At 52.2% G+C, this 14,543-nt stretch overlaps 8 protein-coding genes across 8 annotated transcripts; 6 read left to right on the top strand and 2 right to left on the bottom strand.

The window, feature by feature from the left end:
• Positions 1 to 302: 302 nt before the first annotated feature.
• On the top strand, positions 303 to 2,786 carry N7510_007719 (C2H2-type zinc finger protein; the record flags this gene model as incomplete). The annotated part of the gene is made up of 3 exons (XM_056979644.1): positions 303 to 438; positions 492 to 2,592; positions 2,645 to 2,786. The coding sequence occupies 3 exons, from the start codon at positions 303 to 305 to the stop codon at positions 2,784 to 2,786; spliced, it is 2,379 nt and encodes a 792-aa protein (XP_056832687.1).
• A 707-nt stretch (positions 2,787 to 3,493) lies between these two features.
• On the bottom strand, positions 3,494 to 4,425 carry N7510_007718 (uracil phosphoribosyltransferase; the record flags this gene model as incomplete). The annotated part of the gene is made up of 3 exons (XM_056979643.1): positions 3,494 to 3,930; positions 4,070 to 4,169; positions 4,249 to 4,425. 3 exons carry the CDS (start codon positions 4,423 to 4,425, stop codon positions 3,494 to 3,496), a joined length of 714 nt encoding a protein of 237 aa, XP_056832686.1.
• Positions 4,426 to 4,655: 230 nt separating this feature from the next.
• N7510_007717 (FluC/FEX family fluoride channel) lies at positions 4,656 to 5,936 on the top strand (the record flags this gene model as incomplete). The annotated part of the gene is made up of 1 exon (XM_056979642.1): positions 4,656 to 5,936. One exon carries the CDS (start codon positions 4,656 to 4,658, stop codon positions 5,934 to 5,936), a length of 1,281 nt encoding a protein of 426 aa, XP_056832685.1.
• An 82-nt stretch (positions 5,937 to 6,018) lies between these two features.
• N7510_007716 (uncharacterized protein) lies at positions 6,019 to 6,927 on the bottom strand (the record flags this gene model as incomplete). Its single annotated transcript, XM_056979641.1, has 3 exons — positions 6,019 to 6,476; positions 6,618 to 6,842; positions 6,906 to 6,927. The coding sequence occupies 3 exons, from the start codon at positions 6,925 to 6,927 to the stop codon at positions 6,019 to 6,021; spliced, it is 705 nt and encodes a 234-aa protein (XP_056832684.1).
• Positions 6,928 to 7,646: 719 nt separating this feature from the next.
• N7510_007715 (glycoside hydrolase family 5 protein) lies at positions 7,647 to 8,624 on the top strand (the record flags this gene model as incomplete). The annotated part of the gene is made up of 1 exon (XM_056979640.1): positions 7,647 to 8,624. One exon carries the CDS (start codon positions 7,647 to 7,649, stop codon positions 8,622 to 8,624), a length of 978 nt encoding a protein of 325 aa, XP_056832683.1.
• Positions 8,625 to 9,204: 580 nt separating this feature from the next.
• N7510_007714 (alpha/beta hydrolase) lies at positions 9,205 to 10,060 on the top strand (the record flags this gene model as incomplete). The annotated part of the gene is made up of 2 exons (XM_056979639.1): positions 9,205 to 9,643; positions 9,750 to 10,060. The coding sequence occupies 2 exons, from the start codon at positions 9,205 to 9,207 to the stop codon at positions 10,058 to 10,060; spliced, it is 750 nt and encodes a 249-aa protein (XP_056832682.1).
• Positions 10,061 to 10,556: 496 nt separating this feature from the next.
• On the top strand, positions 10,557 to 12,884 carry N7510_007713 (Zn(II)2Cys6 transcription factor domain-containing protein; the record flags this gene model as incomplete). Its single annotated transcript, XM_056979638.1, has 3 exons — positions 10,557 to 11,967; positions 12,019 to 12,315; positions 12,373 to 12,884. The coding sequence occupies 3 exons, from the start codon at positions 10,557 to 10,559 to the stop codon at positions 12,882 to 12,884; spliced, it is 2,220 nt and encodes a 739-aa protein (XP_056832681.1).
• A 593-nt stretch (positions 12,885 to 13,477) lies between these two features.
• N7510_007712 (uncharacterized protein) lies at positions 13,478 to 13,843 on the top strand (the record flags this gene model as incomplete). Its single annotated transcript, XM_056979637.1, has 1 exon — positions 13,478 to 13,843. The coding sequence occupies one exon, from the start codon at positions 13,478 to 13,480 to the stop codon at positions 13,841 to 13,843; it is 366 nt and encodes a 121-aa protein (XP_056832680.1).
• Positions 13,844 to 14,543: the final 700 nt, after the last annotated feature.

Below are 14,543 nucleotides of genomic sequence, written 5' to 3'. Positions count from 1 at the left end.
CCCCCCCATCCCACCTCTCTTCAACATCTTCCGGGTTTTCCAACATAACCCCGTACCTTCCTTTCCTTATTCCGTCCACCAACACCCCCCTCCGCCCGTCCGCCTGTGGCTGGACACTGAACCGAACACTCGACTTGAACAAACCACCCCCCAAGCCACTCAAGGAATGATCAGACATCCCAGCGAACTCTTGTCGTCGACACGCCTTCAGAACCGGTGCGAGCACACTCAGGGAACGATACCGCCGCCGCTGTGACAATAATCACCGGTCCTGCTTCCCTTCGTTTGGCACCGCTACACACATGGCTCCCTCAGCCCCCGGTACCGCCAGCAATTCGCCGGCCAAGAAGACATCGGCCCCCGAGAAGAAGTACAAGTGCCAGTTTTGCAATCGCGCGTTCAGCCGCAGCGAGCACCGCAGTCGACATGAACGCTCACGTAAGTCTGGAAATCTTGATCCGCGACACGCGACTAACCCCTCGTGAACACAGATACCAAAGAGAGACCCTTCAAGTGCTTAAAATGCCGGAGTACCTTTGTTCGCCGCGATCTTCTCCTACGCCATGACCGTACTGTTCACGCTAAAGATGGCGGGATTCCCCTGGTTGCGGAGGGTCGTCGCCGCGGCGGTGGGGTCCAGAAAGCGTCGACGGCATCCGCCCCGTCCAAGCCTTCGATCACCATCGACCCGGCGACGCTGGAGCAGATCGAGGCAAGCAGCGATGGTATGGTCGATCTTGAAACTGCAGCCATGTTGATGACAGATTTCCAACATAAGGCTGCAGCAGCGGCAACCCAGGTCTCCGAGCGCGCCGATTCAGAACGCTCGCTTTCTCCCGCCCGCGGGTCCTTCGACCATTCCGTTTCGTACCTCTCGGGGAACGCAACCCTACCTCAGATGCCTTGGGATACGCTCGTCTCGTCCACGGACCCCAAGCACGATGGTCATTTGCCCACGTTCGTGGACCGCTATGGCCCCGTGGGTGATGTGCTCGCGCCGTCGCTCCACTCGCTGTCCAATTCGCTGCCCATGTCTGGAAACTCCACGCCGAATGCGCTGTCGCCGTATCCGTCTATGACGGGTCCCGTCAGCCCGGTCAACTACCGTCGGTCGCCAGGGCCGAGCCAGGCTTTGACTCTGCCCAAGGCTCCCCAGATTGCTAACGAAATGGAACGCAATATGGTGCTGGAACGCATCCAGAGTTTTGATACTCTGGGCGCGCTGCCGGAGACCTTCCAGTTGCCGTCCACCGTTGTGCTGAACCGGTATTTGTCGACGTACTTCAACCTGTACCACCATCATCTGCCGTTCCTTCACCAGGAGTCTTTCCAGCCCACCTCGACCTCACCGCCACTGTTGCTTGCTGTCCTCTCAATCGGCGCTTTGTACACGTTTGAGCGCGAGGACGCTTTCATCCTCCACATCGGCTCCAAGGTCTTGGTCAATCAGTTCCTGCAGCACAAGGAGAACTTTGACTCGCGCAAGTGCCCCCTGTGGTCGATGCAGAGCACTCTGCTGAACATGGTGTTTGAAAGCTGGAGTGGCGACGCCAAGGGTCTTGAGTGGACTTGCTCCATTAAGAGTCTACTGGCCAACATGGTCGCTGGCAATCGCTATCAGTACAAGCTGCGGACGGAGGCTCGCCAGGGCACCCCTCCATCCCGTGACGAGTGGATTGAGGATGAGTCCTGTCGCCGGACTTATTTCGCCGTGTACATCTTCTTCGGCATGCTGACGCTCACGTTCAACCACACCCCTGCCATGAGTTTCGACGAGTTCGACAACCTGGAGCTTCCATCGTCCGAATCTTTGTGGAATCTCGATGCCGCTGATGAAGAGACTTGGCGCCGCACCTTGGCTTCTTCCAGCACGCTCACTGTCCGCGAGGCGCATGACTTCCTCTTCCAGGGCGAGCAGACCCGCTATAGTGCCTTCGCCACTCGCGTCCTCATCAATGCTCTGTTTTTGCAGGTGTGGAATCACAAGCGCAGTTTCGAGGCTCTTCAGGATGTGGTGACCGAGTACAAGCTGCGCCTGGCTCTGGAGACCTGGGAGAGCTCCCTGGATGTGTGCGAGCCGGAAACGATTGTTGTTCCCCTGAGTACGCCGCAGAAGGGCCACCCGCTCATCTTCAACTCGATGGCGGTGTACCGCAACACTCGTGCGCGCCTGGAAGTTGACCTCAAATCCATCCAGGAGGCCATGCGCTACCACTCCTCATACGAGGTGGCGGCTGCTATGACTGTCGCCCGCGAGAAAGTCAAGCGATCACAGGAGATGAACAAGGTTGTTCAGCAATGTTTTGAGTGCATTGAGATTGCTGCTATTCAGGGCATCAACTGGGTTGCAAAGACCTCCGCCACCAACTGGAGCGTCGAGCACCCTCTCTGCGGCCTGGATCTGATGGTCATCCTGAGTCTCTGGCTCTATCGCCTGGAACATGACGACGAGCCCGCGACTGAGGCGGAACTGGCCATCTACAACAAGGTGCGGAATTTGTTCGATGATGATGCCATCGACGCTTTTGGGAAACTCAGCTCCACCGTGGCCCGTGTATGGGGTAACATCCTAGACGGTGTGGTGGTATGGGGGTAAGTTTTCCTTCTTGTGTCCATTAGATTTCAGCGCTAACTGTGTGTATAGAATTACCAAGTTGATGGGGGAGTCGTTCAAGCTGCATTCCCAGGCCCTGGTTGGCTACGAGGACTCGCTGCGAGTCGGTAAGGACCAGCCGATCCACGCGATGCCGACCAAGACGCTTGCTAGCGTCGGAACCGCTTATTAGGTCACTGACCTATCCAATCTCCTCTTTTTTTTCTGTCACTCCTTGATTTCGGGTTTCTTACTCTCCTTTGTGGACGCTTTCATTGGGACATTGGGTTTTTGCTTTTGGAAAGGGTCGGGAATCCTTGTGGCAGGCGGCAAGGTGTCTTGTTGCGCAATGCCTGGTGGTGATTCCCGGCTGGTTCTTGGTTTTTTGCATACTTCCCCTTCGCGGGACTCTGGTGCGGTGTTTGACTTTGCTTGCTTTTCGACACCTGGCTGGTCCTGCGTGTTTCTTTCGCACTCCGTGGAGTTTTTTCTTTCTTTTTCTTCTTGTTCTTTCCACATTAGCCCCCTAATCGTGCCCCCCTCGTCCCGTCTGCTTGTGCCGTTTTGATACCTTTTGGATTTTTTGGTCTTTCCGTCTTTCTTTTCTAATGCCGGCTTGTCCGGTCTTTGTATTGATTGTGGCTTTCTTGTTTGTCCCTTTTCCCCGCCCTTGCACTTGATTTGATTACTTGGTCTCCTCTCAGCATTTGCCGTTTTTGTTGTGCTTCATTTCTGTTTCCCTTGCACATGTTCTCTCCATTGTCGCTTTTCCATGTACTATAAGTATAATCTACACGCAGAATACTACGTCTTTTTGGCGGGGACATAACCTATCCACCTTGGAATTTCTTTCGTATCTACTTAGTCTTGGCCTGCCATAGGGTCGGCCGAGAATGGTATTCACTTCCCAATAGCAACAAACAGCCGATCCCCAATATCCCCTAACCCAGGCACAATCATCCCCTTCTCATTACATCCCTCATCCACTGCCCCAACCCAAATCTCCACGCCCTCCGGCCAAACACCCGCCACACGATGCAATCCTTGCGCCGAGCCCAGCACGCTCAAAAGCAGAACCCGCTGCACGCCCCAGTCGCGCAGCATCTGGATCGCTGCTTCGGCCGTTGCCCCCGTCGCGACGATGGGGTCCAGAAGGACGGCTAGCGACGCGGCTGCCGTGTTGGCCGTTTGGTCGAGCGATGCCGGCGACTGCGGGGAGAGTTCACTGCGGTGGAAGGGCAGGTTGTTGTAGTATTCCACGGGTTGGAGGGTTACTTTCTCGCGGAAGAGGCCGAGGTGGTAGATTGGGACTGCTGTCGGGAGGAGGGCGTTGATTGCTGGTGTGGTGTGGGTGTTCGTTAGCTTCTTCTATAGATGTGACGTGTATGTGGGTCTTGCTTCCAGACCCAGTATAGTAGTTATTCACAGGATGCTAAAATGATAAGAGATAGGAAAAGTAAGATTGATTCTCCTTACCATCAACCATGCCCAGTCCCGAGCGCAGAATCGGCACGAGTGCCAGATCAGCAGGCTCGATGCCCTGCGTTTCATACTCGGCACCTAGCGGGGTTTTGTCCTGTAACACCGTCCGTCAGCCTGAATGGGGGGAGGAGGCCCAGGGTGTTCCCGAGTCGAAGAGCGAAGTGAGTAGGTACCGTCCCTGTGCGCGCTGGCTTGAGGGCGCTTGCAAAAGCCTCGACGCCCAAGATCGATGCGATCTCGTGAAGTAGGGCCCGCGTCTCGCGCGGGGAAGTAGAGTGCGAGCGTAGCTGGGAGAGCTTGGCAAGGAGGCAGGGGTGGGAGGAGACGTGGATGGTTGGGGGGAGAGACATGGCGGGGTGGTAGTGAGGGGTGTAGAAGAAGAATAGATATTAGTCAAGGAGAGAGTGTGACAGAGAGAGAGAGAGAATGTATGTGAGAGAGTGAGAGTTGGAGGGAGAGCAGTAGATGGGCCATGAGTGGCTTATCTCCAATCAAACCCACTAAGCTTAATCACTTATCGCCTCGTCCCAAACACTACTTCTTCCTCCTCACTATTTTTCTTCCACTCAGCCATGTCACAATGCCGCCCCGTCCCTCCGACCACGAGGATGTCGTTCCCGCTAACGAAAAGAACGAGCCCCCTTTAAGCGAAACCCTCGCTCCACAGCCCGTCGCCACCGTCTCGGCGCAACGACAATCATGGCCCGACGCCGCCATCCCTGAGACCGAGCAACCCTCACCAACTCCACCAGCCCGAAAACCCGCCTCCAAACATGCAACGAACCTCTATGTCGTGTCACACCTCATCTTCTTCTCGCTCCTAGGCACCCTCGCCCGCCTGGGTCTCCAAGCGCTAACCTTCTACTCGGGTGCCCCCGTCGTGACGGGTGTGTTATGGGCGAATGTAACGGGCAGTCTGGTGATGGGGTTCCTAATGGAAGACAAGAATCTCTTCCGGGAGGAATGGGGCGCGACGCAGCACAATGAAATGGCAGCGCCAAAGGACGCGCATGAGGCACACGAGCACGCGAAGAGACACGCCGCTGTGAAAAAGACCATCCCGCTGTATATTGGTCTTACCACTGGGTTCTGCGGAAGCCTTACCTCCTTCTCGTCGTTTATGCGCGACGTCTTCCTGGCTCTCGCTAACGCGCTGCCTGATCCCTCGCTGCCGGTCGGGGCGAGCATCGCGCCACGCAATGGCGGGTATAGCTTCATGGCGTTGGTGGCAGTGATTCTGATTACGGTGGCGCTGAGCCTTTCCGCTCTGATCGTCGGTGCGCATGGCGCCTTGGCATTGACGCGGATGACGCCCACGATGCCTTTCGCCTTCACCCGGCGCATCGTCGACCCGGTCGTCGTCGTGCTGGCCTGGGGCTGCTGGCTCGGGGCTGTGTTTTTGGCAATCTGGCCGCCAGACCGGCACGATCCAGGAAGGGAGGTGTGGCGCGGCCGTGCAGTGATGGCGCTCGTCTTCGCGCCGCTGGGCTGTTTGCTCCGGTTCTTTGTCTCACTGAGACTCAACAGTCGCATTCCCGCGTTCCCGCTGGGTACTTTCGTGGTGAATATCTTTGGGACGATCATCGAGGGCATGTGCTATGACCTGCAGCGCGTGCCTGGTCTTGGTGCCGGCGGGCCCTCGCATTTGGTCGGTTGCCAGGTGTTGCAGGGTGTTATGGATGGATTCTGCGGCGCTACGACTACTATTAGTACGTGGGTTGCTGAGTTGAATGCCCTCTCCCGTCGCCGCCATGCGTATGTGTACGGCGTCACCAGCGTGGGCGTGGCACTCGGGTTTCTGGTAGTGATTATGGGGTCGTTGCTGTGGACGCGCGGATGGGCTGATCCGGCGTGTGGATGAACATATACCCAATAATAATGCTATAGACAAGTAATAGATGCTCCCCGGGACCTTGATATCACACAAAATACAAAACAATCATCTATAAAAACTCCAGCTCCGTCCCCTTCCCACCAGGAGCACCCCCCAACTTCCCCCTCTGAAAAACCACCTGCTCCTCCAAATGCAACTGCGCGCGACTCCCGTCACTCCTCTGCAACATAACAGGCACCTCAACCTCAGCCCCGTCCCCCGGAAGATGAACCGGCAACTCCACCCGATCCGGCGGGAGTGGGAGCGGCGCATGGCGATCAAACATTTTTTCATGGACGTTATTGTTGGCCTTGCCACTGATGTTGCCATTGTTCTTGACATTGTTCGGCGTGAAAGTAGAAGACTTTCCGCCCATGCGCATTCCTACCCCCGGCCCAAACGGCCCGTATGAATCTTTATCGAAGACTCCTGTCGCGCCGCCGGCGGTATCATGGAGGCGCTGCGTGCCGCTTGTGTGGAAGGCTTTGCGACGGGCGAGGTCTTCGTCTTTGGCGCGGCGTTGGGCAGCTTTTTGGAAGGGTGTGTTAGTCTTTTGAGTTCTTCTTTTTGTCATACACACAAACAGTATATGTGTAGAGAGTGGGTAGGGAGTGGGTAAAGGAAGGAAAAGAGTGGAGCAATGAGAAGGGAAAATACGACGCAACTCACCACGCCAGAATAGAGTATACGCCACCATCGTGAACACACAGGCGCCTATAAAGCCGAACATGATGCCCAGCTCGTGGCCTAGCGAGGGCATCGGGGTATAGGGGGGTACATGGTCATTTTTGCGATGGTTTTCTGAATGGGTCAGAGTGTGGAGGGAGGTGTGGAGGTGGAGACGGACGTTGATCTGGTCCAGGTGTTGCGGCTTGGGGGCTGAATCGATGGGCTCTGCGCCACCTTGTCGAGGCGTTTTTATTCGGCCCCTAGGCAAGACTTCACTCTGGCACTAACTAACAATAGCAGGGCCGGCCATTATTGAAAGGCTAGACGAAACACTCTCTGATGGTTAGATCATAGGTTGCCATAGATCCCGTTCCTGTAGATCTGGATGATATCTCGATGATATTAACTCGGCAACAGATCTGAGTACCGAGAGGGGAAACAGACAAGGACGAGCTTGTTGTCCTTTCGTAGTTGCTAAACACATCGGTCAATGAAATCCTGTTAACATACATACCAGTTTCCATTTTAAGAACGGCCCCTTCTGAGAACGGGCGACTCGGAATCGCTGAACGGGGCATCGGACCCAACGTAGCGTTACTTGAAAGTCAAGGTGGAAAAGCAAGAATTGATGGATACTATTGATATTTTGTTTCACATCGACACGCGAAACAAGCATCGGATGCCCCCGCTTTCTACTGTGCTTCCGTAGAGATCAATCGTGGTGGATCATTACCGCGTCCGGTCCGGATCACCGAGAGTTAGACTGCTCCGATGAGGAGACTGATCGACGGAACAGGCGATCACAAGCCCATATTCTATGAAGACACCCAAAAGTAGCAGTGCTACCGTGTGGTGAAACACATTTGGAGATCAAGGCGGTTCTGCAGCATCTGATCTGCATAGAGTATAAAGACGTGCCAATTGCCCTTCGTTCTCGACATTTTTCATCGAACACAACAAGGAAACAAAGCAGTGCTCTCAAAGACTCAAAAATTGGTGCTCTATATTATCGATTTCAATTGAATGAAAATGCGCTTCAGCTTAGCCGCCGCCGTTGTCCTCTTGCTGGACTTGAGTGCGTCCGTCCACGGAATCCCCAAGGTGAAAAGGTCATCCAATTCATTCGCTGGCTCAAACCTGTACTTCCTTCATGGTCTTTCTTCATCTGACCAAGCCTCCTACATCGACAAACTCGCCAGCGACGGGGCCAAAGTGATCCGCATCTGGGTGAACGGTCTCTCAAAAGGCTGCGTGAAAGGCAGCAACGTCGTTGACGACATCTCCGAATTCGAGACCACGATCGGTGACTACAACTATGACACACTGGCGAAGCTTGATGCCGTCCTCGCGCAGACATCAGCCAAAGGGATCAAAGCGATCATTTCCCCACATGATGGCAATGATATCCACGACAGCAGCACCGCGGGTAACGGGTGCGACATCTACTGCTCGACGTATGGGACAAGTTTCTACTCCAACTCCCAAGCCAAGACCCAGTATGACGCGCGTATTGCGGCGATTCTGAACTACCAGTCTCCAAGCAGCGGGCAAAAATGGGGACAGTGGTCCGATGCCATTCTCGCGTTCGATCTTGAGAACGAGCCGTTCCAGTTCACAGACGATGGCGCGAATGATGATCCGTCGGATTGGTTGTGTGGGCGGGCTCAGAACTTCAAGTCTGTTCTTGGGAGCTCTTCGGTCAAGGTTGCCACGGGCGGTATTGGAGGAGATCATAGCCACGGCTATAATATGTTGCCGGCAGCACTGAACTGTAGCTCCATTGATCTGATGAGTATTCATAGCTATGTTGGCGACGCATCAACTTGGTCTGGCCTTCTTTCCGGTGATGAAAAGGTTGCAGCTGCTGCGAACAAATTGATCTATGTGGAGGAATGGGGAGTGGCCACCTCCTACAACAGTGATTTCGATGATCAGGCTGCTGCCATCAACGGCGCTGGATATCCTTGGGTAAGTCTGCGCCCTCAATTTATGGATTTTGACAGCTAATAATATTATCAGATTTACTGGCAGTTCATTCCTGGGGACGATGGTACTGAAACGTGCAACAGTGGTTGTTGCACGGGATACGATGGATTCGAGATCGGTCTGAACAGCAGCAAGGGAGATATTCCTACTGCGATCGGTAATGCAAACAGCGCGACTACTGTCCAGAATTGGAACATTTTCTAGTGAAGGAGAAACGAAGGTGGAGTCAGTTCTATCCTAGTCGACCTGCCATTCACCAAACACGGCGATATGGTTCGCCGATTGGGCTGTGAGTGATGCAGAAAGGCAAGGAGCAAGGATACCATCAATCAAGCAAATTTTTCTGTCAGTTTGTAAATACATACTACCAGTAATTGTTCAAACTCGATCACCCACTTCTACATAGACACACCGGAGCCGATGCCCCATTTGAGCCAATGAGAAGTAAAACAGGCAGGGTTTGTGGGTCCAATCATCGGAGCCGATGGCATGTACAAGCAACCGCTCTACAGTATTTAGCATCTTCAATTTTTAATTTCTTTTTTCGGTGTTTACTACTACTCTCCAACTATCCTCCGGAATTCATCCCCCAGACATGAAAATGACAAATCCAGCCATCGTGATCATTCCAGGTGCTTGGCACAGGCCAAAGCACTACCAGCATCTCATCAACAGCCTAGCCAAGGTTAACTATGAAGCCGTTGGCGTGACAATGCCCTCAGTCGACTCTAGCCCTCCCCACGCCAGTTGGGACCAAGATGCGCAAGCGGTCCGCCGGGTGATTCTGGAATACTTGGATGCCGGCAGGGACGTGATTGCCGTTGCCCACTCATTTGGAGGAATCGCCATGTCTGAGGCTGTCAAGGGACTGGGCAAACAAGATCGAGAAAAGCAAGGCTTGAAGGGGGCGGTTGTGAGGCTGATTTATATGACCGCCATGGCGCTGCCAAAGGGCCAGACACATGTCGGGCAAATCAAGCCGACGACACCAGAAGAGGAGGAAATCGAGCGCCAACGCCAGGAAATGCAGGCGAAGTATGGTGGGATTAAGTATACCGAGGTATGTATGGTGATCAGATGGTCCGAGACTGTCATGATAACTGACCAATACTACGCACAAGGATGGAGCTATGGTACTCGATAAAGAAATCATTGGCCTAGTGTTCTATACCGGATGCGATCCTAAAGATGTGCAAGAGGCAGTCGATATGCTGGGATCTTTCCCTACCGGCCCATTGAGCGTCCCGGCAACATACTCGGCCTTCAAAGAGATTCCGAGCACATACATAGTGTGCAATAATGACCTGGCATTGCCAGTATCCGTGCAAAAGAGAATGATTGCACAGGGTGAAGGCGCCTTTCATGTCGAAGAGTGCAACGAGGGTCACTCGCCTTTCATGAGCAACCCGGGTTTCATCGTGGACTGTATTCGCCGGGCGGCAGGTGAAGATGTTTAGGCAACACTTGCTTGTCGGATATTGGGGACTGAGTCCTTGTATATTATTGCGTTTCATTTTACATATCTCTCCTCAGACCATTATGCATTGTTACATTCAGCATTATGTATACAAACACCTTTGTATTAAATTTCAATTGAATCAATTATAGCATATATCTATTTCTATGGTTTCTCAAGAGCATTTTTATCTGAGCTAAAATATGTTATGGTGGTTGAGTTATCTAGGAAAAATGAAAATCCATAACAAAAGCAAAATGTACTTTCTTCAACAAGGGGTGAAGTGCTGTGGCACGCCCTCACTAGAGAGAGCGGGTGGATGCCTCGGGAATCAAATCCAATATCTCAGGCAACAAGGCAACGAGATATTCCCTACGTGAATACCCGATCATATCCCCGAGCACTCCCGGTTACGACACACTTGTTGGCTATCACCAAATAGCCAGACCCGACCCAACAGGGCCCATTCACTAAATATCGTGATTCGGTAAGCCGCTATGTCTGATGCTGAAGTGGCGTGGCCATCTTCGGCGCGGTCGCAGCGTCGCCAGAACACCAGCTGCGACAAATGTCGGCGCTCGAAACGGCGTTGCTTCTTCCTACCGCCTATAGACGATGATGCCAATATGGTCTGCACCCATTGCCGGCGCCTGGGACATGAATGCACCTTCCACTTTGCCGCATCACGCCTGAACTCAAGGCCAAAGAAGAGGCAACGCCACTGTCAACCGAGACGAGACCAGTCAGCAGGATACGCCGAGGAAAATAACTTTGAAAGTGCATCTATCGCATTACCTGAGATTTCCGCATTTCAAAATGACCAGAATGACTTCGCCTCATGGCTAAACCTTGATATGGAGCGTCACTCTGATGACAACGTGCCATACTTTTCCAACAATCTATCTGCACTCGCTTCATTTACAGCCTCGCCATTGGAGTGTATGGCAGCTACAGAACCGGAAAATGACGACGTCGCGCCACAAAATCCACAGACTATGCACTCAGCCCTACGCTCAACAACGGCACAGTTCGTTGGCAGCACGCTACGCAGCCCCGTCGACCTCCTCAACTCCAAAATGAATTCGAATATCCTTGACGATCGACTTTGCCAGATCTATGAGACGATTGTAACTGGATCCGCATCAAGGTTCCTGGATTATGCTAGTAACCTCTACGCAACAGGGCGCCGGTATCAAATCGAAGATAGCAGTCCGCAGACCCCGCAGAAATGCTCGCCTTCGCCTCGTTCTGGTTCATTCTTCCAACTACAGCACAAGAGAACCAGGCATAGCTCCGTCAATGCTACAATACCAGATGATAGTTTCAACTTGACTTTACTGGGTTGTATTCGCTTTCTGGATCATTTCGGTGATCTGTACAACAACAGAATGAGCCCGGCTTCTCGGAGAAAATCCGATTCAGCATTGAAAGCAGTACTCAGGGTATTCTCACTGCAATGGTTGCCCAGTTCAGGCTCTGGTTTTGAGAACAACTTGGCCGGGATCTCGAATGGACAGCGACCATCATCCGACTCATCGCTCGACATTTATACTGATGCATGGTTCCGAGCTCGCAATTGCCTGCGAGACGCAAACTCCGTTAATTCTTTCCGAGTTGTTTTTGCTACTTTGATGTTCGATGGGATTGCCATCCCAAGCAAAGCTCACAACGGCCTAAACGACCAGAGTATAGCACTCGAGTTTCTTGACACGGGCTTTCAAAAGCTACGTGATTTAGATGAGCGTGTGAAGCAGTACTGTGATACTCTAGGCCCATTTTCTCAATACGGCGTCCTGCTAGAGGCCAGCTTGAGTCTTCTTCGTTGGTGTGGCTACATTCGCGACACGGGGGCTGCTCTGATGGGGAATCACCAATGCAAATTGCCTAAACTATTTGTTCAGTCGGATGGTAAGTTATGGATTTGGTTTGTGATGAGGATACAAAACTGACAGTGACCAGCATTTCCCAACGGAGTCACCATCCCAAATCATCTTCTTGGGGATTTGGATCACAGCATTCCAAGCATTTGTCGGAAAGCAGCTGCAGAGGCAGTTTGTATCTGGAGAAAAATCTCCGATGTCAAAAATTCTCTCCATATGCTGGCTGATGGTGTTTCCAGCCTCCCGGTTGGGACATTCGAGGCTATCAGCTCGACCATGAGAGCGATTGAGAAATTTGACGAATCATTCCGACCTTTCGTGGCCCATTGCAGGGACCTCTTTCAAGACCTGTCGATTCCTTCAAGAATAGCCTTCAGTGAGCAAGATCCTTCTTCCCTATCATTGCCCAAGCTCTACTAAACGATATATCCAGTGTCCCTTGCGATACCTTGGGACCTTGGAGCCCTCGTGCTCGCCGAAGCTATGCCCCCCTTCGCCGACGAAATCAATCAATCCTACGACTCTAATCTGATTCCAAGAATCAGAGAATCTCAAAAGGAAGCAGCAACATCCGTTTCCCAAACAATCGAGTGCATGCTCATGCTCCCCGCCGAAGAAACGTTCAACCTCCAAAACGGCTTGAGTGCCGAAGCGCCCATCGTGGCCTACCACGTTACTCCTAGCATCATGATTGGCGCACTGGAAAAGGCGATAGAATATATGCTTGAATCACAAGCTTCTCAGTCGGAGACATCGAATGGCAATGCGCCAGATCCTATTCCTGATGGTGTTTGGGAGCGTCACGTTGATTGCCTCATGAAGGGTCTCCTCTCTCTTGATGTGACGGTGGGTGGATCACAGACTGCTGGTGTTGTCATGCAGTCTTTGATACAAAGATATGGAGATGTTATCTCTGAATGTTGGTCCTGCGATTTTAGCACATAACATTGGTGATGGCAAAGCAGCCGCGCGGACGACAAGTTGGTGAGGTTTCAATGCAAGATGAGTGTCATTTGTACCCAGAATTTACCCATTATTGGGGTCGGTTGTCAAACCTTACGTATTTAAAACTTGAGTACTCCTATATTTTGGCTACATTCTTGCCAGGAAAGACCACTTCTCGTTTAGTGACGTACAAACAAAAATGAGGCTAGCATATCTTGCGAGCAGCGTCGCGTTTAGTAAAGATTTTCTACCATCCTAATTAGTGGAATTTTGACCAGTAGATTGGCGCATTAGTGGCATAGTGGATGACCAAAAAGTTTGAAATGCAAAGTAGACGCAAACGCAGACCGGGTGGGTTACTCGCTTGTTGATATAATCGTTAACTTAATTCAACTGTATCCAAATAGAGCGTGGTTGTTCCTTTTAGCCCTTAGGGGGCCGGTCTTGAAGGAAGGATGAAGAAATTAGCCCTCATTTCTCATGCATTTTTAACCTAAAGCAAAGGGAGGGCCAATCCTTCCGGGCGTTGCAATTCCTATTTGTATAGGGCCAATCCCGGCAGGGGCCGAGTTCGCTGTCTATATATGACTAGTATGCGCTCCAGTTTCACCATCTATCCCTATTCTCACATTCCTTACGCCGTCAAGATGCAGCTCTTCCATTTTGCTTTCTTAGCGACCACCCTCTCGGCTTTTGCTTTGGCTGATGAAGACTCGCTATATGCCACTGCAGCTACACAATGTGTTCCTTTCGGTCTGGTAAATGCCACTGAAAGCAATGGAGAATGGTTTGCCACCATCCAGTTGCGGTGCAATTGGGATGGCGGTGCATACGGCTATCTCGATGTAGATGCAAACGAATGTTTGACCAATGATAAAGGATATTTGCGTCCCTCGCCTAAGTGGGTGCCTACAACTTATCTGCCACGAAGTATGAAAGCTAATAATTTGGATCTTTAGCGGCCATGCCTTCAATAACCTCGGTTGTTTTTGGACCGAAGATGGACCGCACCAGTACGATAATGGGGTGGCATTGCCATATTCCTGTAACCCCGGCCTCAGCTTCTTCGGTCCTGATGCTACGTGGTCGAGGGACAAAATCAGCCCTGGTAAGTCATGCCTTCTTCCACTACCCAAATCCTCAGAATGTGGAAATCTCATGGCTAACGTATTGAAAGACGACGTCTATACATACGACCCAAGTGACCATACTTTCAACTGCAAAAATGGTGGCTGGTCGTCATCGTTGACCATTTTCCCTCCTATCAACCCGACTCCGACCTCCTCCGTGACCTTGGCGACTAGTCTCCAAAGCGTCCCGGCTATAACCACATCCATCGCGGCTGCGACACCTCCTGCCAGATTCAGAGCGCGGGTCTAAAGCCACTGGGATAGAGCTGATAGAAGCTCTAGCTTGGATGGGAGGCGTCATCTCCGATCCTCTGCTCTGGGCACCTTGAATGAAGGCTGAGCAGATCACTGAGCGCCCAGTGAGTGCTCCGAGAGCGCATAGTGTAATCTTACCCTCAGGGATCCTGGGATTGAGGTGGATTGGTGGAAGAAAGCCCAGAGGCCAGAATGAGAAGCAGGGGCTTGAACTAAACGAGGAATGGCAAAAAAACTGACAGCAGAATAGAAGAGGAATAGGTAATAATAATAA

The sequence above is a fragment of the Penicillium lagena genome (assembly GCF_028827675.1).
Source record: "Penicillium lagena strain IBT 129212 chromosome Unknown utg000005l_segment0_segment0, whole genome shotgun sequence".
NCBI lineage: Eukaryota > Fungi > Ascomycota > Eurotiomycetes > Eurotiales > Aspergillaceae > Penicillium > Penicillium lagena.
The sequence above is the reverse complement of the archived record's forward strand: the minus strand, read 5'-3'. Positions and strand labels throughout refer to the sequence as shown.